The sequence below is a fragment of the Rana temporaria genome, chromosome 5, assembly GCF_905171775.1.
Source record: "Rana temporaria chromosome 5, aRanTem1.1, whole genome shotgun sequence".
In the NCBI taxonomy this organism is placed as follows: Eukaryota; Metazoa; Chordata; class Amphibia; order Anura; family Ranidae; genus Rana; species Rana temporaria.
This window is the reverse complement of record NC_053493.1, coordinates 426,284,792-426,309,344: the sequence shown is the minus strand read 5'-3', so window position 1 is coordinate 426,309,344 and position 24,553 is coordinate 426,284,792. Positions and strand designations below refer to the sequence as shown.

At 50.7% G+C, this 24,553-nt stretch overlaps 1 protein-coding gene across 1 annotated transcript in view; it reads right to left on the bottom strand.

Moving 5' to 3' along the window:
- Positions 1-10,093: 10,093 nt before the first annotated feature.
- LOC120941745 overlaps positions 10,094-24,553 on the bottom strand; it is a 34,324-nt gene continuing 19,864 nt past the window's right edge. Inside the window, exons 4-9 of the mRNA XM_040355375.1 lie at positions 23,166-23,249; positions 21,140-21,223; positions 19,003-19,626; positions 13,701-13,769; positions 12,493-12,561; positions 10,094-10,984 (exon numbers count right to left, since the gene is read on the bottom strand). Of these exons, the coding sequence (XP_040211309.1) occupies positions 10,215-10,984; positions 12,493-12,561; positions 13,701-13,769; positions 19,003-19,626; positions 21,140-21,223; positions 23,166-23,249 (1,700 nt within the window). The 3' untranslated portion in view covers positions 10,094-10,214. The remainder of the gene's footprint in view (positions 10,985-12,492; positions 12,562-13,700; positions 13,770-19,002; positions 19,627-21,139; positions 21,224-23,165; positions 23,250-24,553) is intronic.

Below are 24,553 nucleotides of genomic sequence, written 5' to 3'. Positions count from 1 at the left end.
TTATGAAACAAATTAAATCTGTGATGCCCAGCAATGCCACCCATCAGTGCCCATCCATCCCACCTAGCAGTGCCACCCATAAGTACCTATCAGTGCCGCCTATGAGTGCCCATCAGTACCACCTATTGGTGCTGCATACCAGTGCCACCTATCAGCGCCCATCCATGCCACCTATCAGTGCCACCCATAAGTACTCATTAGTGCTGCCTATTGGTTCCCCCTTAGTGCCGCATACCAGTGCCACCTATCAGTGCCCATCATTAGTGCCACCTCATCAGTGCAGCCATTTCAGTGCCCGTCATTGAAGAAGAAAACGTACCTATTTACCAAAAAATAACAGAAACAAAGAAAAACTTAAATTGTTTTCGAAATAAGTACCTATCAGTGCCACCTATGAGTGCCCATCAGTGCCACCTATTGGTGCCGCATACCAGTGCCACCTATCAGCGCCCATCCATGCCACTCATAAGTACACATCAGTGCCTATGAGTGCTGCCTATCAGTGCCACCCATAAGTACTCATCAGTGCCGCATACCAGTGCCACCTATCAGTGCCCATCCATGCCTACCTATCAGTGCCACCCATAAGTACTCATCACTGCCGCCTATGAGTGCCCACCAGTGCTGCCTATTGGTGCCCTTTAGTGCCGCATACCAGTGTCCATCATTAGTGCCACCTCATCAGTGCAGCCATTTCAGTGCTCGTCTTTGAAGAAGAAAACTTACTTATTTACCAAAAAAATAACAGAAACAAAGAAAAACTTTAATTGTTTTAGACATTTTCGGTCTTTTTTTATTTTATTTGCGCAAAAAAAAAAAAACGCGGAGGTGATCAAATACCACCAAAAGAAATCTCTTTGTTTGGGTGCAGTGTAGCACGACCGCGCAATTGTCATTCAAATTGCAACAGCGCTGAAATCTGAAAATTGGCCTGGGCAGGAAGGTGTATCAGTACCCCCCCCCCCCCCCGGTATTGAATTGGTTAAAGTATCTCCAAAGCCTCCCTAGAAGTCTATGACGACGCTCCCTAACAGCCCCTGCAGCTTTTGAGGGGCTTTTATTCCGTCTTTAGCGTTGCTTTGTTTTGCAGGTATGAGATCTCCCAGGATGCACTGGGGAGCCAACAAGAGAACGCGGAATGACGTCATCAGCAGTCACTTGCGGTTCATGTGTAAATATTCTGGGGGCCGGATTCAGATACGTTGCAGTATCTGCCAGGGCGCGGCGTAACGTATGTCAGATACGTTACGCCGCCGTAACTTAGGGCGCAAGTTCCGTATGCAGAAAGAACTTGCGCCCTTAGTTACGGCGGCGTAACGTATGTGTGGCGGCGTAAACCCACCTAATTCAAATGGGGATGATGTGGGCGTGTTTTATGTAAATTCCCTGTGACCCTGCGTATTTGACGTATTTTGCGCCGTTCGTGAGAAAATCCCGGTGCGCATGCTCGAAATTACGCCGCAAGTCGTCATTGCTTTAGACGTGAGCGTAACTTACGTACAGCCCTATTCGCGAACGACTTACACAAACGACGTAAAATTTTCAAAACTCGGCGCAGGAACGACGTCCATACTTAACATTAGCTACGCCTCATATAGCAGGGGTAACTTTACGCCGAAAAAAGCCAAACGACGGAAAAAAATGCGCCGGACGTACGTTTCTGAATCGGCGTAAATACCTAATTAGCATATTCATCGCGTAACTATAAGGAAGCGCCACCTAGCGGCCAGCGCAAATATGCAGCCTAAGATACGACGGTGTAAGACACTTACGCCGGTCGGATCGTAGGGAAATCTATGCGTAACTGTTCCTCTGAATCAGTCGCATACATACGACGGCCCCGCAACTCGGAAGATACGACGGCGTATCTCGTTTCTGAATCCGGGCCTGGGAGTGTCTGGTGCAGACGTCACATCTGGTGTGGAGCCGCAGGAAGGCGAAAGGGACTGGAGAGTGAGGACTGGGCAGCGGGCACCAGGGCAGTAGAAACTAGCAGATGTCACTACTAAGCAGGGAATCAGCAAAAGCTTGGGGGTATTGCTAAGCAGGGGATCAGCAGTGGCGACAATTGATGGCACAGTGGATGTGTTTGGCATGGCACAGTGGCGACAATTGATGGGCACAGTGGCGACAATGGCATGGCACAGTAGTTGTGTTTGGCATGGCACAGTGGCGACAATTGATGGGCACAGTGGCGACAATGGCATGGCACAGTAGCGACAATTGATGGGCACAGTGGCGACAATTGATGGGCACAGTGGCTGTGTTTGGCATGGCACAGTGGCTGTGTTTGGCATGGCACAGTGGCGACGATTGATGGACACAGTGGTGACAATGGCATGGCACAGTAGCGACAATTAATGGGCACAGTGGCGACAATGGCATGGCACAGTAGCTGTGTTTGGCATGGCATAGTAGCTGTGTTTGGCATGGCACAGTAGCGACAATTGATGGGCACAGTGGCTGTGTTTGGTATTGCACAGTGGCGACAATTGATGGCACAGTGGCTGTGTTTGACATGGCACAGTGGTGACAATTGATGGGCACAGTGGCGACAATAGCATGGCAGAGTAGCAACAATTGATGGGCACAGTGGCTGTGTTTGGCATGGCACAGTGGCGACAATTGATGGGCACAGTGGCGACAATTGATGGGCACAGTGGATGTGTTTGGCATGGCACAGTGGCGACAATTGATGGCACAGTGGCTGTGTTTGGCATGGCACAGTGGCGACAATTGATGGGCACAGTGGCGACAATGGCATGGCACAGTAGCGACAATTGATGGGCACAGTGGATGTGTTTGGCATGGCACAGTGGCAATAATTGATGGGCACAATGGCGACAATGGCATGGCACAGTAGCGACATTTGATGGGCACAGTGGCGACAATTGATGGGCACAGTAGCGACAATTGATGGGCACAGTGGATGTGTTTGGCATGGCACAATGGCAATAATTGATGGGCACAGTGGCGACAATGGCATGGCACAGTAGCGACATTTGATGGGCACAGTGGCGACAATTGATGGCCACAGTGGATGTGTTTGGCATGGCACAGTGGCGACAATTGATGGGCACAGTAGCGACAATTGATGGGCACAGTGGCTGTGTTTGGCATGGCACAGTGGCGACAATTGATGGCACAGTGGCTGTGTTTGGCATGGCACAGTGGCGACAATTGATGGGCACAGTGGCGACAATTGATGGGCACAGTGGCTGTGTTTGGCATGGCACAGTGGCTGTGTTTGACATGGCACAGTGGCGACAATTGATGGCACAGTGGCTGTGTTTGGCATGGCACAGTGGCAACAATTGATGGACACAGTGGTGACAATGGCATGGCACAGTGGCGGCAATTGATGGGCACAGTGGCGGCAATTGATGGGCACAGTGGCGACAATTGATGGGCACAGTGGCGACAATTGATGGGCACAGTGGATGTGTTTGATGGGCACAGTGAGGCTACAATTTTTTTTTCGTTTGTTTGCCACATGTACGGTGCCATGCTGGCCCCAGGAAAACGTTCTATGACATCACTTGTTAAGAATGTAGGTCTACCTGTATTGGTTAAACCCAACTGATTGGCACACATGACCTTACAGGAGCCCCATGGGCGGGGTGTAGAAAGGGGGTGGCATTGCATTACCACCCGGGTAGTGAAGCTTCAAGGTACCAAATCAAGTTTAAGTTTCCGGTGAGCCCCTTTTATCAGAAACCAGTCCCACTTCGTGGCCAATCGGAGGTGGCGGCTATAACTTCGAGGTGAGCGGCATGTTGGGGGGGCTAAAGAACGAGACACCCCCCGAGTGAGACGGACCGCCGTAGAAGAACGTTCCGGAGAAGCAGAAATCACACCCAGGGTTTGATAAAAGTTTTATTCTCTTCACTTGGATCACGAGACTGGAGAACACGCCTGGAAAGTTCCGGATCTGTAGTAGGGATCGGAATTTTTCCGGAACGATTCCCGGCTCCTTACAATATAAATAACACAAAAACTTGATAATACAACGTCTACATCTGTAATAAATAAACTGTAACTTTGTAACACAGGAAGAACCCGAAACGTTTTTGGTAAAATTCGACAAAGCTGTGCCTGTTTGGTCTGCCGGTATGTGATGGGGCTCCACCCCCTATTGCGTGTCACGTGATCGCGCCGCAGAGCCACCCACCGTGCTGGAAGGTGCCGTAGTCCTAGACGGGTGTAACACGCCGAGGGGAACCCTATGTATGAAAATTCTGAGCCGTGCCAAGCTGTCCAATCAGAGAAGAAAATGTGAGTCCCGGACCAGAGACCAGCAATCTCAAGGATGGAATGGATTCCTTTGGGTCCCCATTGACCCAACAGTCGTCCCCCCTAAAGTGGAAGTTCACACCAAGAACTTACACTTCAGAGGGCACTTTATCTTAAAAGGGCTTCCAGATTCCGATAAGCCTGCTCCCCCACAACCACCGGGCCAGGGTTGTGGAGAAGAGGACCTTGTCCTCATCAAGATGCCCCACAGTCATATTGAGGACTAAAAATGTGAGTCCCGGACCAGAGACCAGCAATCTCAAGGATGGAATGGATTCCTTTGGGTCCCCATTGACCCAACAGTCGTCCCCCTAAAGTGGAGGTTCACACCAAGAACTTACACTTCATATATGGGAACCACTTTATCCTAAACGGGCTTCCAGAATCCGATAAGCCCGCTCCCCCACAACCACCAGGCCAGGGTTGTGGGGAAGAGGCCCTTGTCCTCATCAAGATGCCCCACAGTCATATTGAGGACTAAAAATGTGAGTACCAGACCTGAAACCAATGACCTCAAGTTAATTGGACCTCATAAATGGATTATTTTGGGTCCCCGTTGAACCAACCGTCGCCCCCCCCCCCCCCCCAAATTGGAAGTTCACACCAAGAATCTAAATGTGGGAGTGGTATATGGGAACCACCTTATCTTAAAAGGGCTTCCAAATTATGATAAGTCTGCACCCCCCACAACCAGACCTGAGACCAATGACTTCAAGGAATTGATGGGGGGGGGGGGGGGTGACTGTTGGGTCAATGGGGACCCAAACTGATCCATTTCTGAGGTCACATTCCTTGAAGTCATTGGTCTCATGTCTGGTTGTGGGGGGTGCAGACTTATCGGAATTTGGAAGCCCTTTTAAGATAAGGTGGTTCCCATATACCGCTCCCACATTTAGATTCTTGGTGTGAACTTCCAATTTGGGGGGGGGGGGGGGTGACGACGGTTGGTTTAATGGGGACCCAAAATAATCCATTTATGAGGTCCAATTAACTTGAGGTCATTGGTTTCAGGTCTGGTACTCACATTTTTAGTCCTTAATATGACTGTGGGAGGGGATTGGGGCATGTTGATGAGGACAAGGGCCTCTTTCCCACAACCCTGGCCGGTGGTTGTGGGAGTTCAGGCTTATCGGATTCTGGAAGCCCTTTTAGGATAAAGTGGTTCCCATATACCTTCCAACATTTTAATTCTTGGTGTGAACTTCCACTTTGGGTTGATAGGGGGGGTGGGTGACTGTTGGGTCAATGGGGACCCAAAGTGGAAGTTCACACCAAGAATTAAAATGTTGGAAGGTATATGGGAACCACTTTATCTTAAAAGGGCTTCCAGATTCCAATAAGCCCGCACCTCCACACACAACCACCGGGTCAGGGTTGTGGGGAAGAGGACCCCCTCTGGCATATTGAAGACTAGAAATTTGAGTACTGGGCCTGAGACCTCAAGGAATGGATCGATTTTGGTTGCTTCAGGTCCCCACTGACCCAACACTCATCGCCTCCAAATAACTTGGGTGGGGGGGTGTATATATCCTAAAAGGTCTTCCAGATTCGAATAAGGCCGCACCCCCACACCCACCGGGCCAGGGTGGTGGGGAAGAGACCCTTGTCCTCATCAACATGGGCACCCCATCATTTTGAGGGTATGTGACCTGGTATGGTTGGGGGGGGGGGTGTCTCCCATGTTTCATGTTGCACCCTAAATAATATGTAACATTAAAGTCAGAAAGGTGGCGTGTGCCTACAACAGTCCTAGGATGTGGTGGCTGCATTAGCTTCCTGCAAGTACAGGAAAATACCCGTTGATCCCGCCAGAAATCCAGGGTCCTTGTAACTTTCTGTGCGCTGAACGTTATCAGCCTTTCCAGCTATCTTGTGAACTACAAAACCTCGCCCCGTGTTAAGGAGAGGGTGAGGTGTTTGTAGTCCGGAGGTGCGCTGCATAGATGAGGTCCACAGCTGGGTCCTGATTGGCTCTCCCCCATTTTGCCCCTCCCTCTTCCAGTCCAGTAGCTGCTCATTGGATGGGGAAGGAGCAGAACATGGATGAGGTCAACCCTCTGCTCACGTGAAAACACAGCTGGGTCCTGATTGGCTCCCCCTATTTTGCTCCTCCCTCTTCCAGTCCAGAAGCTGAAACAAATGCCGCTTTGTGTTCATTGAGACCAATTAGATTTAAATCTACTTATAGAAAATAGAAAACATTTGTGGCGAACGTTCGTCGATCGAATGCGTTGATTTCCGGCGATCCTCGGCTCCATCTGGTGGCCACCGTGTGTCATTCACCCGATTCAGGGATTTCAGGAAAAAAAATATCGCATTGCGGCCACTAGAGGGAGCCGAGGATCCGAAAATGTCGTCAGAATCCGGCAAAGATGGCCGAACGTTTGTCCCTGAAATGTGGATCTGCTTCTTTACAGGAAGAGGGGGGCGGGGCTGCACAAGGATCACCAATCGGGGTCCGCTGCCGAAAAGGAACACAGGCAGGAGGAAATCTCATTGGTCAATCACAGGCTGAGGGGGGGGGGGGGGGAATACAGAGGATGGTGCTCTGAAAATGATCAATAGGTGGGGCCCATTGAGATAAATAGGCTGAAAATGCACCTTTTTCTGGCACCGTGCGACAGAGCAATGGTGTGCGCCGAGGCATGCCGCAATACATGCAAATTGGGCGCCATTCAGAGGATGAACGACACCGCAATGCATGTAGTGTGAGTGTGTTGTGGTGATGAGCGCGTTCATACGCAAATTAACTACAACTCAGAAAACGGGCCCCTGAAGGAAATGCTATGTGCCTGGCTGCCTTGCCTGAATACCCGGAGTCCAGGGACCGTTCTGCGGGGTCAGTGGTCCTGGAAAGTGTTGCAGCCAGTGGATCAGCCCAACAGCCAGGCATTTGGTATTTTCAGACTAAGCTCAACAATGTAGTATTTATCTGGGGGGGGCCGGTCAGTACATTGAAATTTCCGATAAGTCCCCCCCCCCCCTCCCGCAACCACCGGGCCAGGGCTGAGGAGAAGAGGCCCTTGTGCTGATTAACATGGGACCCCTAGGTCGGGGGGAGTGTCTCTCATGTTTCATGTTACACCAGCTCAACAGCCAAGGTGGGGGGGAAGACTGGGGGGGGGCATTTACTTTAAGGGCCCAGACCAGAGTTTGTCTCTAGTTTGGAACCCCCAGCTTTTATGTTGGAACCCCGCTGTACACCCCCCAAATTTTAGGTTGGAACTCCCACTGTACACCCCCTCCGTTGTACACCCCCACCTTTGGGTTGGAACCCCCGCTGAAAGTCCCCCATTTTTAAGTTGGACCCCTGTTTTACACCCCCACTTTTAGGTTGGACCCCCGCTGCACACCCCCCACTTTTAGGTTGGACCCCCCCCCCCCCGCTGTATACGCCCCACTTTTAGGTTGGAACCCCTGTTGTGCACCCCCCATTTCTAGGTTGGAGCCCCCTTTGTACACCCCCCAAATTTTAGGTTGGAACCCCCCTGTACACCCCCCACCTTTTGGTTGGACCCCCCCAGTTGTACACCCCCACTTTTAGGTTAGAACCCCCGCTGTACACCCCCACTTTTAAGGTTTTAACCCCCCCCCCCCCCGCTGCACACCCCCCACTTTTAGGTTGGACCCCCCCGCTGCACACACCCCATTTCTAGGTTGGAGCCCCTGTTGTACACCCCCCAAATTTTAGGTTGGAACTCCCACTGTACACCCCCTCCGTTGTACACCCCCATTTTTAGGTTAGAACCCCCACTGTACGCCCCCATTTTTAGGTTGGACCCCCCCTGTACACCCCCCACATTTAGGTTGGACCCCCGTTGTACACCCCCCACTTTTTGGTTGGACCCCCCAGTTGTACACTCTCACTTTTAGGTTGGACCCCCTTGCTGTACACCCCCCATTTCTAGGTTGGAGCCCCCATTGTACACCCCCCAGATTTTAGGTTGGAACTCCCACTGTACACCCCCTCTGTACACCCCCATTTTTAGGTTGGAACCCCCGCTGCAAGCCCCCCATTTTTAGGTTGGACCCCCGTTGTACACCCCCCCACATTTAGGTTGGACCCCCGTTGTACACCCCCCACATTTAGGTTGGACCCCCGCTGTACACCCCCACGTTTAGGTTGGACCCCCGTTGTACACCCCCCACATTTAGGTTGGACCCCCGCTGTACACCCCCACGTTTAGGTTGGACCCCCGCTGTACACCCCCCACGTTTAGGTTGGAACCCCCACTTTTTTGAGGCAGCCAGGTGAGCGGCATTCTCTGTGATTCTCTTGTATTGTTACTTTGTAACAAAATCTTTACAGCGGTGGGCGGGATGTACTAAGATGTTACTGGCTGCTGGGCGGGGCTCCCAAGGGGGAGGAGGGAGATTGGTGGGCGGGTCCAGGCACATTTTCTGCATGTTAATTGGCAGTCACCTGACAGGCTCCCCCTGGCTGAGGGTTGGTGAACTGCAGATTTGTATCCATTGTCTCCCCCGGGTTTGGATGGAGAGTGGAAGGGTCAGACCCCCCCCCGTCAGGGTTCATTTATTATCCCGGCCCCTCCCCCCAATCACTAAACATGTGAATTACAAAAACTTTCCATTTTCATGACATGCTTTATTTTATACCCTGTGATGTCATCACCGGCCTCTGTGCTCCTCTATGCAATGCAGGCAGATAATTGACTGGTGGGAGGGGCCTGGCAGGGGGCTGTACATCACTTCCTGAAAACATCCCTCCCCCTCCCTCAGTACTCCTCCCAGAGCCCTCAGTCCTGATGCAAGCGGCGGGAGGAGTTATGCAAATATCAAAATGCCCTGATGGGCGGGTGTCAATCTGGAGGAGTGGGCGTGCCTAGGCTGGCTGGATTTGCATAGGTAACGCCCACGTGTGATGCTGCGCCTCCACGATTGAAGGAACTAAAATCCTCTGATGCAAGCAGTGGGCAGGTTCTTGGGAGGAGTTATGCAAATATAAAAATTCCTTGGGGGGGTGACATCCTGGAGGAGTGGGCGTTCCTAGGCATGTCTTGGCCACGCCCACATGTTGATGCTGAGCCTCCATGATTGAAAGAACGGAAATCCAATAAGAGAAAGGGGCGGGGCCAGAGACAGTCAGTCTGGAGAGAGGAAAGGGCTAGGATGATGCTGGACGTCCTCCGGCCAGGAAATGGGGCGGGGCCTCTATCTGACTCGCTGCGGCTTCTAATGCACATTGTGAGACGCTCACAGTGTGCAGTGAAATCAGAGGAAGCTGTTTTAGTCCGGGGGGGGGGGGGGGGGCCAGTACACCTGTGCAATACTGAAGGGGAGGAGCCGGTACATCTGTGCAATACTGGAGGGGAGGAGCCGGTACATCTGTGCAATACTGGAGGGGAGGAGCCGGTACATCTGTGCAAGACTGAAGGGGAGGAGCCAGTGTATCTGTGCAAGGCTGGAGGGAGGGCCAGGGGTCGGCATCTAATCCTCAGGATTCCTCCAATGATATCAGTCCAAGCCCTGACGAAGGACCGCTTGATCCCCCGAAACGCGTTGGTAAAAAACACCCACTAGATCCCCTTGAAACGCGTCGGTCAAAGCCAGATGACTCCCCGACTTTCCTCTGCCACTCCTGAGAGATCTGCCCAAAGGGGAATTATTCCCTCCAAGACCCGACTGGGAACATCTACTGCCCTTCAAAGATCCGGCGCCTCGCACCTTCCTGTGTCCCCACAGGGGAGATTTGCCCTATTTGTTCCGGTGTCACCGAAACAGGAAGTGATGGGGACCCCAAAATTTAGAATTGTCACCAGAAAAGGGGGGGAGACCTTCCCATTGGGACCACCCTCTGGGGGGGGGGCTTTCCTTTGCTTTGGACAGGAAGTGAAGAGAAATCACCCCGGTAGCAAAGGAAAACCCGACGGGGAGTGTTCTGACTCTTCCCGACCCCCCCTTTAACGATTTTTGGGGGTCCGGAAGGTGGAGGCGGACCTGCGGGCGCTGCGGCTCCTGGTGTAGACCGGTAACTCCGAGGCGGTGGAGGAGGCGGAGGCCGGTTCGGCGGATCCCACCGGGGACGGGGCGGTAAAGTCAGGCATTGCGGTCAGTAGCAGCGGATTGGGCGTCGTCGTGGGGTGGGGCTTGGGTGAGGGCGCGGGGGACGGCGCCGGGGACGCCATGGGGCTGACGGCGCGGGGCTGCTGTAAGTTCCTCATGGCTTGCACCATGGCCCCGTAGAACTGTTTGGTGTCGCTGAGGTAGTTCTGGAACATGAGGTTGAAGTGGGCTTGGTTCATGTGGATCTGGCGCACGTGGGCGTTCAGCTCCCGCACCTCCGAGGCCAGGCCCTCCAGGTGCTGCACGATGCGCCCGTTGCCCTCCACCACGTGCTCCCGCAGCTTGTGCAGCTCCGAGCCGTGGCTCCGGGTCACGTGCCTCAGGTTCTGGCTGAACTCCTCCTGCAGGCGCTGGTAGTGCGGGTCGGTGAAGGCCGGCGGCGGCGGCTCCGTCACGTGTTCACCGCTGTCCATGTTGGGGGAGGCCTTGGGCTCTGCTGGGGGTTCAGGAAGCTCCGCCCTCTCGCTGTGGGTTTGGGGTGCGGGGATGCACGGAGATTCCACCTCAGACCATTCGCTGACAATCTGCACGTCCAGGGGCGACGTGGCCTCTTCTCCCTCCGAGAACGTCTCCGCCGCCGAGACCTCCGGCTGCGCCATGGAGGGGGCTGCAAGAAAATAAGAAGGAGATTTACTATTCTGGAGGATGGAGATGACTCAGAAACTGCTATCGTGTCATTGAGCGTGCCACACGTGCCCCAAAAACCTGCATGAGCGTGCCACACGTGCCCCAAAACCTGCATGAGCGTGCCACACGTGCCCCAAAACCTGCATGAGCGTGCCACACGTGCCCCAAAACCTGCATGAGCGTGCCACATGTGCCCCGAAATCTTCATGAGCGTACCACACGTGCCCCAAAACCTGCATGAGCGTGCCACACATGCCTCAAAACCTGCATGAGCGTGCTACACCTGCCCCGAACCCTGCATGAGCATGCCACACGTGCCCCAAAACATGCATTAGCGTGCTACACCTGCCCCGAAAACCTGCATGAGCGTGCCACACGTGCCCCAAAACCTGCATGAGTGTGCCACACGTGCCCCAAAACCTGCATGAGCGTGACACACGTGCCCCAAAACCTGCATGAGCGTGCCACTCTTGCCTCAAAAACTTCATAAGCATGCCACATGTGCCCCAAAAACTGCATGAGCGTGCCACACGTGCCCCAAAAACTTCATAAGCATGCCACATGTGCCCCAAAAACTGCATGAGCGTGCCACACGTGCCCCAAAAACTGCATGAGCGTGCCACACGTGCCCCAAAAACTGCATGAGCGTGCCACTCGTGCCCCAAAAACTTCATAAGCATGCCACATGTGCCCCAAAAACTGCATGAGCGTGCCACACGTGCCCCAAACCTGCATGAGCGTGCCACACGTGCCCCAAACCTGCATGAGCGTGCCACACGTGCCCCAAAACCTGCATGAGCGTGCCACACGTGCCCCAAAACCTGCATGAGCGTGCCACACGTGCCCCGAAACATTCATGAGCGTGCCCCGAAACCTGCATGAGCGTGCCCCGAAACATTCATGAGCGTGCCACACGTGCCCCGAAACCTGCCTGAGCGTGCCACACGTGCCCCAAAACCTGCTTGAGCGTGCCACACGTGCCCCAGAGCGTGCCACACGTGCCCCAAAACCTGCATGAGCATGCCCCAAAACCTTCATGAGCGTGCCACACGTGCCCCAAAACCTTCATGAGCGTGCCACACGTGCCCCGAAACCTGCTTGAGCGTGCCACACGTGCCCCAGAGCGTGCCACACGTGCCCCAAAACCTGCATGAGCATGCCCCAAAACTTTCATGAGCGTGCCACACATGCCCCCAAAACTTCATGAGCGTGACACACGTGCCCCAAAACCTGCATGAGCGTGCCACACGTCCCCCGAAACCTGCATGAGCGTGCTACACGTGCCCCAAAACCTGCATGAGCGTGCTACACGTGCCCCAAAACTTGCATGAGCGTGCCACACGTGCCCCGAAACCTCATGAATGTTTCAGAGCACGTGTGGCACGCTCATGAAGGGGGGTGTCATACATGGGGGGTGGGGTGTCATACACGGGAGGGGGGTGTCATACATGGGGGGGTGGTGTGTCATACATGGGGGAGGAGTCTCACCTGCTGTGTCCACGGTGGGGGCCCAGGAGTGGCACATGGGGGAACCGGGGGTCTCTAGTGGGATGAGGCCTGAAAGAGAGAAGCCGGTTATTGGGGGGAACATCGGGGGGGTCGTCACTTATGCAGGAGAAATATCCACAAGACACAGGATCTGACAAAAGTAAGTACACCCCTTGTATCTTTTCATGTGACAACACTGAAGAAATGACACTTTGTATCTACAATGTTGTGTAGTGAGTGTACACAGGGGGGGAGGGGTCTTTGTATCTATAATGTTGTGTAGTGAGTGTACAGCTTGTATAACAAATAACTCAACACACAGCCGTTCATGTCTAAACCCGCTGGCAACAAAAGTCAGGACACCCCTATGTGAAAATGTCCACATTGGGCCCAAAGTGTCAATATTTTGTGTGGCCGCCATTATTTTAACCTCTTGGGCATGGAGGTCACCAGAGCCCTCTCTTCCCCTCCCTCATGATGACATCACGGAGCTGGTGGATGTTGGAGACCTTGCGCTCCTCCCCCTCCCCCACAGATGATCAATAGGGTTTAGGTCTGGAGACATGATTGGCCCGTCCATCACCTTTACTCTCAGCTTCTTTAGCAAGGCAGTGGTGGTCTTGGAGATAGAGAGATACGAAGTAACATTGTTTATAAACATTGTCCGGGCAGAATATACATATATATATATAATATAAACACTGTTTTAAGTAATTTGGATATCCCTCTCCATTCATGTGGTCAGTGGTTATTATTGTAATGTTATCAGATCAGGATTTATGGATTAGGAGTGGATTTTGGGGGGAGGGGCATTCTCAGGACTCGTGTCTCACTTTACAACCAGCCGACGCCTCAGCCTATCAGCGCTCTGCTTGCCAGGATTTACCAACATCCAATCACAAATCCCGGAGCAGGGATTGGATGAGGATTCTATGAGGGGCTCCCAGATCCTGGCTGTAGAGGAGGGACGGCGTCCCGCTCCGTGTCTGGAGACGCTCAATGTGAGAATTTAGTCGCCGATCGCTGAGGACATTTTTGGAAAAACGAAGTATGACTTTTTCCAATTGGGGGGTCATATGACCTCATTATCGTCATAGGGGGGGTGTCATACATGGGGGGGTGTGTGTCATACATGGGGGGGGGTGTCATACATGGGGGGGGTGTCATACATGGGGGGGTGTGTCATACATTGGGGGGAGGAGTCTCACCTGCTGTGTCCACGGTGGGGGTCCAGGAGTGGCACATGGGGGAACCGGGGGTCTCTAGTGGGATGAGGCCTGAAAAGAGAGAAGCCGGTTATTGGGGGGAACATCGGGGGGGTTGTCACTTATGCAGGAGAAACATCGATATCTACAGAACAGAAGCAGGTATTTGCAGAATGGAAGTTTCACTTCGGATAGATTTGTTACTAATTTAGTTTAGTTGATTCATTTCGGAATTCATTTTGTTTATACATTTTCTAAGGAATTCCAAATTTTTGGAACAATTCAAATTCAGATCGTTCGAAAAATGATCGATTCCATTTCTGTGTGAAGAATAAGGAGGGGGCTGGGAAGCCGGCCGCCGCCGCATCCTTAACAACCGATGACACATCAGATGTACCCCCATACTCATTCACATCGGGGGGCCGGGGGCCAGAGTCCAAAAAGTAACATTGTTTATAAACGTTGTATATTTCTATCTCCCGTCTGATCAATGTTTATAAACAATGTTACTTTGTATCTCTCTCTGATGAACATTTATAAAAAATGGCCCAGATTCAAGAAGCAATTGCGCCTGTGTAACCATAGTTACGCAGCGCAATTGCTTACTTGCCCCGGCGTAACGAATGCTCCTGATTCAGGAACCTTGTTACGCCGACTGCAGCCTAAGATCTGCGCGGCATAAGGCTCTTATGCCCTCATATCTTAGGCTGCATTCTTGCGATGGCCGCTAGGGGGCGCTCCCGTTGTGCTCAGCGTATAGTATGCAAATTGCATACTAACGCCGATTCACAACGTTACGCGAGCCCTGCGTACGCAATTTACGTCATTTACGTACGGCGGTTTCCGCGCAAGGCTGCCCCTGCTATTAGCAGGGGCAGCCCATGTTACGTATACCCGTCGTTCCTGCGTCGTGAAATTCGAATTTTACGTACTTTGCGTAAGTGAATCGTGAATGGCGCTGGACGCCATTCACGTTCACTTTGAAGCAAATGACGTCCTTGCGACGTCATTTGCCGCAATGCACGTCAGGAAAGTTTCCCGACGGAGCATGCGCTCGACGAGCGGCGCGGGAATGCGGCTAATTTAAATGATTCCCGCCCCCTACGGGATCATTTAAATTGCGCGCGCTTACGCCGGCCCCTTTTACTTAGCGCCCCCGCAAATTACGGAGCAAATGCTTTGTGAATGAAGCGTAGCTCAAGTAATTTACGGAGGCGTAGCGTAAAAACGGAACGCTGCGCCTCCGTAGTAGTGCGCGCACCTACCTGAATCCACCCCAATGTTACTTTGTATCTCTCTATCACCATCTGATCAATGTTTATAAACAATGTTACTTTGTGCATACAGGAGATATAAATAGTGTTTATAAACAATGTTTTATATCTCCTGTATGCACAAAGTAACATTGTTTATAAACATTGTATATTTCTATCTCCGGTCTGATCAACGTTTATAAACAATGTTACTTTGTATCTCTCTATCTCCTGTCTGATCAATGTTTATAAACAATGGCCCAGATTCAAGTAGAATCGCGCAATATTTGCGTGGGCAAAGAGCAAATTTTTTTCTCTGCGCCCACGCAAATATTGCGCTTTGCCCACGATTCACGGAGCAGTTGCTCCGTAAATTGCGCGGGCAATATGCTAAGCAGCCGGGCGCAAGGCTGCCTAATGTAAATGATCCCGCCGGGGGCGGGAATCATTTAAATTAGGCGCGCTCCCGCGCCGAGCGAACAACGCATGCTCCGTCGGGAAACTTTCCCGACGTGCATTGCGGCAAATGACGTCGCAAGGACGTCATTTGATTGTAAGTGAACATGAATGGTGTCCAGCGCCATTTACGGTTCACTTACGTAAACGACGTGAAATTTAAACGTCGCGAGCGGGAGGCGCAGCTATACTTTAGCATTGGCTGCGCCTGCTATTAGCAGGAGCAACCTTACGCTAAAGTCGCCGTACGGAAACTCCGTACCTTGCGTACGCAGGGCCCGCGCAACTTTTGTGAATCGGTGGTAGTATGCAATTTGCATACTACACGCCGATCACAAAGGCCGCGCCCCCTAGCGGCCAATGCAAGAATGCAGCCTGAGATATGAAGGCATAAGGAGGCTTATGTCTGTCACATCCTAGGCTGCATTCGGTGTAACGAGGTTCCTGAATCAGGAGCACTCGTTACACCGGAGCAAGTAAGCACTTGCGCCGCGCAACTATGGTTGCGCGGGCGCAAGTGCTTCTTGAATCTGGGCCAATGTTACTTTGTATCTCTATCTCCCGTCTGATCAATGTTTATAAACAATGTTACTTTGTATCTCTATCTCCTGTCTGATCAATGTTTATAAACAATGTTACTTTGTATCTCTCTATCTCCCGTCTGATCAATGTTTATAAACAATGTTACTTTGTATCTCTCTATCTCCCGTCTGATCAATGTTTATAAACAATGTTACTTTGTATCTCTCTATCTCCCGTCTGATCAATGTTTATAAACAATGTTACTTTGTATCTCTCTCTCTCCCGTCTGATCAATGTTTATAAACAATGTTAATTTGTACATACAGAAGATATAAATACACAAAGTAACATTGTTTTATAAAGGGGGTCGGGATCTGGGGGCCCCCCCTTTGTTTAAGTTGGCTTCCAGATTCCAATAAGTCACCCCCCCCCCCGCAACCCCCTAACAACTACCGGGCCAGGGTTGTGGGGAAAAGGCTCATTAACATGGGGACAAGGTGCTGTGGGGGGGGGGAGCCGCAAAGCACCCCCCATTGTAGAGGACATGTGGTCTGGTATGTTTGAGGGAGGGGCCCCCCTTTCTTGGCCTGTCTCCTCGGATAAGGTTCCGGTATGGATTGGGGGGGGGGGGGGGCATGCCATTTTTTTTAAAGAAATTTGGCACAGGGTTCCCCATAAAATCTATACTGGACCTGAGGGGCGTGCTATGATTTGGGGGGGCGACACCCGGCACTGTTTTTTTTCCTGAATTATATTTGCCGGCATTTCTTTTTTTTTTTGTGTATTTCAGCTGTCAGTGGGAGACGTGTGCCGAATGACGTCTTCATTTGGAAAAATTTGAAATTCTAAAAATTCGTTTAGATGCGGTATTCGTTATATTCGATAATTCGAAAAAAAAAAAAAAATCAGAATTTTAAAAATTCGAAAAAATTTAATTTTTTTTAATAATAAACAAACTAACAACAATAACTATTAAATGATAGGAATTGGAATTTACCTTTAAATACGTCCGTCAGTCATACAAATATTACGAATTTATCTGAAGATATGAAGGGCCAGATCCACGTACCTCGGCGTAAATATAAGCGGGCGTAGCGTATCTCAGATACACTACGCCGCCGTAACTTAGTGCGGAGGTTCCTTATCCACAAAGAATTTGCGCTGTAAGTTACGGCGTAAGGTGTGGGCGTGTTTTATGTTAATTCTTTTTGACCCCACGTAAAAGATGTTTTTTTTTTAACGGCGCATGCACCGTCCGTGGGGGTATCCCAGTGCGCATGCTCGAAATCACGTTGCAAATAGTCAATGCTTTCGACGTGAACGTAATTTACACAAAGCCCTATTCGCGAACGTTTTACGCAAACGACGGAAAATTTGACTCTGGCCCGACGTCCATACCTAACATTGCGTACGCCTCATAGACCCAGGGGTAACGTTACGCCGAAAAAAGCCTTACGTAAACGACGTAAGGAAATGCGCCGGTCGGACGTACGTTCTGAGAATCGGCGTATCTAGCTCATTTACATACTCTACGCGGAAATCAACAGAAGCGCCACCTAGCGGCCAGCGTAAATATGCATCTAAGATCCGACGGCGTACTTAGACGTACGTCAGTCGGATCTAGCCCCCATTCAGGCGTATCTTTGTTTTGTGGATACAAAAGAAAGATATGCCGGGGCATTGTAGAAGTTACGCGGCGTATCAATAGATACGCCGCTGTAACTTCTTTGTGGATCTGGCCCGAAATATCCGAAACAACAAATGGAACCTAATGAATTAATAGAAATAATAATAAAAAGTTATTATTATAATTAATATTATTATTAGTTCATTTCCATTGGTTTAGATGCAGCATTTATATCTTCAGATAAATTCGTATTCGTTACGCTCTCTAACAACCAAATTTGAAAGAAAATTCCGATATAATTTATTAGTTAATAATAGTTATTTTTAGTTAGTAATTATTTCAGATCTTCAAAATTTTCAATAATAATATTATTATTAATTTTGTATTATTATTTTTTTTTTTTTATCTCATTTGGTTCCATTGGTTTAGATGCAGCATTCAATATTTTGTATATTTCGTATCTTCGGACAAATTCGTATTATTTGTATCACTGACGGCCGTATTTAAAAGTAAATTCCAATTCCTATAAATTTAATAGTTATTGTTTGTTTGTTTATTATTAAAAAAAAAAAAAAAAAAATCGGATTTTTAAAAAATTTAGTTTTTTTTTCGAATTATGGAAATAACGAATGCCGCATCTAAACGAATGAAATGTAAGGAATTTTCGAAATTATTTTTTTTTCCAAAATGACATGAAAAACAAAAAGAAAAGAAATGAATAAAACGAAAGTGAAGACGTTTTTTCGGCAGTGCGCACGTCCGCCACTGACAGCTGAAATGTAAACGATCCGAATTCCGATCGTTCTGAAAATTTGGAATTCGTTAGAAAACGGAAATACGAAAACAAAACTTTCATTTGGAGGTAGTACGCAGAAAAGTGGAACAGACTTGGGTAATTACCCCGCTGTACGACCTCCCATTGGCACACACTCTATGGCCTCCCATTGGCACACACTCTATGGCCTCCCATTGACACACACTCTATGGCCTCCCATTGGCACACACTCTATGGCCTCTCATTGACACACACTCTATGGCCTCCCATTGGCACACACTCTATGGCCTCCCATTGACACACACTCTATGGCCTCCCATTGGCACACACTCTATGGCCTCCCATTGGCACACACTCTATGGCCTCCCATTGACACACACTCTATGGCCTCCCATTGACACACACTCTATGGCCTCCCATTGACACACACTCTATGGCCTCCCATTGACACACACTGGGGATTACTTACTGGCGAGATCCAACATGGTGGGCTCACCCGTATGGCCTCTCATTGACACACACCCTACAGCCTCCCATTGACACACACTGTATGGCCTCCCATTGACACACACCCTACGGCCTCCCATTGACACACACCCTACGGCCTCCCATTGACACACGCTGTACGGCCTCCCATTGACACACGCTGTACGGCCTCCCATTGACACTTACAGGCGAGATCCATCATGGTGGGGTCCCCCGTATCCAGAACCTGCTGCCCCCCCTCGTCGGACATCAGAGCCGAGATCTTCTGCCACAGTTTCTCTTCCCAGCTGTTAAATCTGATTGGCTCGTGGGGGTCGCCCCTGCCGAGCGCCTGCTGCTCCAGAGCCGCCATCTTGAGTTTCACTGATCGCCTGCAGTCGCCGTAGCGCTTCTTGCACACCTCGATGGTCCGGTACGTTTTGGCCACCCTGTTGACGTTGTTCACCACCTCCTGCCACAGCCGCCTCTTCTGCGTGGCGCTGCCCTTCACCGAAGACTGACCACATAATTCCGAATAATGATGGAGGACGTTCGCCACCAGGACTTCGTTCTCCTCCTCGCTGAAACGCTGCCCCCTCTGGCGCTCCTCCTCCGTGTACGCCATGTTGGGCGGCTTCAGTTTGCGCTGCAACTGCTGGCGGTCCCGGAAGGCTAAATGGTGCCAGCCGCCTCTCTTCTTCTTCCCTCCCCGCCGGTGCCCTCCGCCCCGCTCCATCTCACCCAGGGACCCATTGCACCCGAACCTGTGACCCGCTCTGACCGCGTCTTTCCTGCGTTCCTTCCCAGAGATCCCGCCGCGGCTCCGCTGCCCTGAGGAAGGAGAAACAAAACCAACATATAAAATATATCACTTCGATAACACAGTGTTTACAAACATTGTTCAGTCAAGAGATACAGAATAACATTGGGGTGGATTCAAGAAGCAAATTGCGCCTGTGTAACCATAGTAACGAGTGCTCCCGATTCAGAGAGCTCGTTACGCCGACTGCAGCTTAAGATATGCGTGGTATAAGGCTCTTATGCCCGCATATCTTAGGCTGCATTCTTGCGATGGCCGCTAGGTGGCGTTCCCGTTGTGCTCAGCGTATAGTATGCAAATTGCATACGAACGCCGATTCACAACGTTACGTAAGCCCTGCGTACGCAGTTTACGTCGTTCCCGTACGGCGGTTTTCGCATAAGTGATTCGTGAATGGCGCTGGACGACCATTCACGTTCACTTTGAAGCAAATGACGTCCTTGCGACGTCATTTGCCGCAATGCACGTCGGGAAAGTTTCTTGACGGAGCATGCGCTCTACGATCGGCGCGGGAACACGCCTAATTTAAATGATTCCCGTAGGGAATTGCGCGCGGTTACGCTGGGCATTTTGCCGGCGCGCCCACGCAATTTACGGAGCTACTGCTCCGTGAATCAAGGGCAGCGCAGTAAATTTGCGGGGGGGCGCAGGGCAAAAACGTTGCCCTGCGCCTCCGTAAAAAAAGCGCAAATCTGCTTGAATCCAGCCCACTGTTTATAAACATTGATCAGTCAAGACATAAACAATGTTAGTTTGTATCTCTGTACAAACCTTGATCAGTAAGGAGATAAAGAGATACAATGTGACATTGTTTATAAACATTGATCGGTCAGGAGATAAACAATTTTACTTTGTATCTCCTGTCTGAAGGCCCTGACTGTAGGTATAGCATGAGCCCTCCCCTTCCATAGGATATGCACTGCAGGTACGGTATGACACCTCCCTCTTCCATAGGATACGCACTGCTGGTATAGTATGAGCCCTCCCCCTTCCATTGAATACACACTATGGGTACGGTATGAGCCCTCCCCCTTTTATAGGATATGCACCGCGGGTATAGTATGAGCCCTCCCCCTTCCATAGGATACGCACCGCGGGTATAGTATGAGCCCTCCCCCTACCATTGAATACACACTATGGGTATGGTATGAGCCCTCCCCCCCTTTTATAGAATACGCACCGCGGGTATAGTATGAGCCCTCCCCCTACCATTGAATACACACTATGGGTATGGTATGAGCCCTCCCCCTTTTATAGGATACGCACCGCGGGTATAGTATGAGCCCTCCCCCTTCCATTGAATACACACTATGGGTATGGTATGAGCCCTCCCCCTTTTATAGGATACGCACCGCGGGTATAGTATGACACCTCCCCCTTCTATTGAATACACACTATGGGTACGGTATGAGCCCTCCCCCTTTTATAGGATACGCACCGCAGGTATAGTATGAGCCCTCCCCCTTCCATTGAATACACACTATGGGTACGGTATGAGCCCTCCCCCTTTTATAGGATACGCACCGCGGGTATAGTATGACACCTCCCCCTTTTGCTGCGTCTGGTTTGGCAATTCTTCATCCTTGGTCTCTTTTTTCTCCTCCTCTCCTGTTGGAATGAAAGGAGTTAATAACGAGAACATTCATTTCTGGGTCATTACATTTCTATATAGGACTGACACCGATGACCAAAGCAGAAGATGCCATTTTCCTGGCTGTCTTCTGGATGCAATGGCTTCAGCCGCTGAGTAGCGATACGCTGAATTCCCTGGGGTCCGGGTTGGCAAGCGTAAAGTTTGGGTGCCGAATCTGAACCCCACTGACGTCAACAGGAGCCAAATTTTGGAAATGCGTCATGGCAATTTCCCAGGCTAATAGGTCATGTAGAAGCCCGCTTTACATTGGTGGGGAGTGTAAAAAAAATGTTTGCCCAGGCGGGTCCAATCAATAAAGACGGCCCTGAGTGCAGGTATAGTATGAGCCCTCCCCCTTCCATAGGATACACAGTATGGGTATGGTAGGAGCCCTCCCCCTTCCATAGGATATGCACTGCAGGTATAGTATGAGCCCTCCCCCTTCCATTGAATAAATACCATGGGTATGGTATGAGCCCTCCCCCTTCTACCGTATACGCACTGTGGGTATAGTATGAGCCCTCCCCCTTCCATTGAATACACACTATGGGTACGGTGTGAGCCCTCCCCCTTTTATAGGATACGCACCGCTGGTATAGTATGAGCCCTCCCCCTTCCATTGAATAAATACCTTGGGTATGGTATGAGCCCTCCCCCTTCTATAGTATACGCAACGCGGGTATAGTATGAGCCCTCCCCCTTCCATTGAATACACACTATGGGTATGGTATGAGCCCTCCCCCTTTTATAGGATACGCACCGCGGGTATAGTATGAGCCCTCCCCCTTTTATAGGATACGCACCGCGGGTATAGTATCAGTCCTCCCCCTTCCATTGAATACACACTATGGGTACGGTATGAGCCCTCCCCCTTTTATAGGATACTCACCGTGGGTATAGTATGAGTCCTCCCCCTTTTATAAGATACGCACCACGGGTATAGTATGAGCCCTCCCCCTTCCATTGAATACACACTATGGGTACGGTATGAGCCCTCCCCCTTTTATAGGATACGCACTGCCGGTATAGTATGAGCCCTCCCCCTTCCATACGATACGCACTGCCGGTATAGTATGAGCCCTCCTCCTTTTATAGGATACGCACCACGGGTATAGTATGAGCCCTCCCCCTTTTTCATTGAATAAATACCACGGGTATACTATGAGCCCTCCCCCTTCCATTGAATACACACTTTGGGTACGGTATGAGCCCTCCCCCCTTTTATAGGATACGCACCGTGGGTATATTTTAGCCCTCCCCCTTTCATAGGATACGCACCGTGGGTATATTTTAGCCCTCCCCCTTTCATAGGATACACAGTATGGGTATAGTATGAGCCCTCCCCCTTTCATAGGATATGCACTGTGGGTATAGTATGAGCCCTCCCCCTTTTATAGGATACGCACCGCGGGTATAGTATGAGCCCTCCCCCTTCCATAGGATACGCACCACGGGTATAGTATGAGCCCTCCCCCTTCTATAGGAAACGCACCGCGGGTATAGTATGACACCTCCCCCTTCCATTGAATACACACTATGGGTATGAGCCCTCCCCCTTTTATAGGCTACGCATCGCGGGTATAGTATGAGCCCTCCCCCTTCCATTGAATACACACTATGGGTACGGTATGAGCCCTCCCCCTTTTATAGGCTACGCACCGCGGGTATAGTATGAGCCCTCCCCCTTCCATTGAATACACACTATGGGTACGGTGTGAGCCCTCCCCCTTTTATAGTATACGCACCGCGGGTATAGTATGAGCCCTCCCCCTTCCATAGGATACACAGTATGGGTACGGTATGAGCCCTCCCCCTTTTATAGGATACGCACCGCGGGTATAGTATGAGCCCTCCCCCTTCCATTGAATACACACTATGGGTACGGTGTGAGCCCTCCCCCTTTTATAGGATACGCACCGCGGGTATAGTATGAGCCCTCCCCATTTTGCTGCGTCTGGTTTGGCAATTCTTCACCATTGGCTTCTTTCTTCTCCTCCTCTCCTGTGGGAAGGAGAAGATTCATTTCTGGCTCATTACATTTCTCTATAGACTGACACCGATGACCAAAGCAGAAGATGCCATTTTCCTGGCTGTCTCCTGGATGAAATGGCTTCAGCCACTGAGTAGCGATACGCTGAATGCCCGGGGTCCGAATCTGAACCCCACTGACGTCAACGGGAGGGGGGGCGGGGACCGTCCCGAGGGATGTCTGGGAATGTTGGGAAGTTACGAGGGATGTCTGGGAATGTTGGGAAGTTACAATGGATGATCCCGGGATGTCTGGGAATGTTGGGAAGTTACAATAGATGATCCCGGGATGTCTGGGAATGTTGGGAAGTTACAATGGATGATCCCGGGATGTCTGTGAATGTTGGGAAGTTACAATAGATGATCCCGGGAAGTCTGGGAATGTTGGGAAGTTACAATGGATGATCCCGGGATGTCTGGGAATGTTGGGAAGTTACAATGGATGATCCCGGGATGTCTGGGAATGTTGGGAAGTTACTATAGATGATCCCGGGATGTCTGGGAATGTTGGGAAGTTACAATGGATGATCCCGGGATGTCTGTGAATGTTGGGAAGTTACAATGGATGATCCCGGGATGTCTGGGAATGTTGGGAAGTTACAATGGATGATCCCGGAATGTCTGGGAATGTTGGGAAGTTACAATGGATGATCCCGGGATGTCTGGGAATGTTGGGAAGTTACAATGGATGATCCCGGGATGTCTGGGAATGTTGGGAAGTTACAATGGATGATCCCGGGATGTCTGGGAATGTTGGGAAGTTACAATAGATGATCCCGGGATGTCTGGGAATGTTGGGAAATTACAATGGATGATCCCGGGATGTCTGGGAATGTTGAGAAGTTACAATGGATGATCCCGGAATGTTGGGAAGTTACAATAGATGATCCCGGGATGTCTGGGAATGTTGGGAAGTTACAATGGATGATCCCGGGATGTCTGGGAATGTTGGGAAGTTACAATGGATGATCCCGGGATGTCTGGGAATGTTGGGAAGTTACAATGGATGATCCCGGGATGTCTGGGAATGTTGGGAAGTTACAATAGATGATCCCGGGATGTCTGGGAATGTTGGGAAGTTACAATGGATGATCCCGGGATGTCTGGGAATGTTGGGAAGTTACAATAGATGATCCCGGGATGTCTGGGAATGTTGGGAAGTTACAATGGATGATCCCGGGATGTCTGGGAATGTTGGGAAGTTACAATGGATGATCCCGGGATGTCTGGGAATGTCTGGGAAGTTACAATAGATGATCCCGGGATGTCTGGGAATG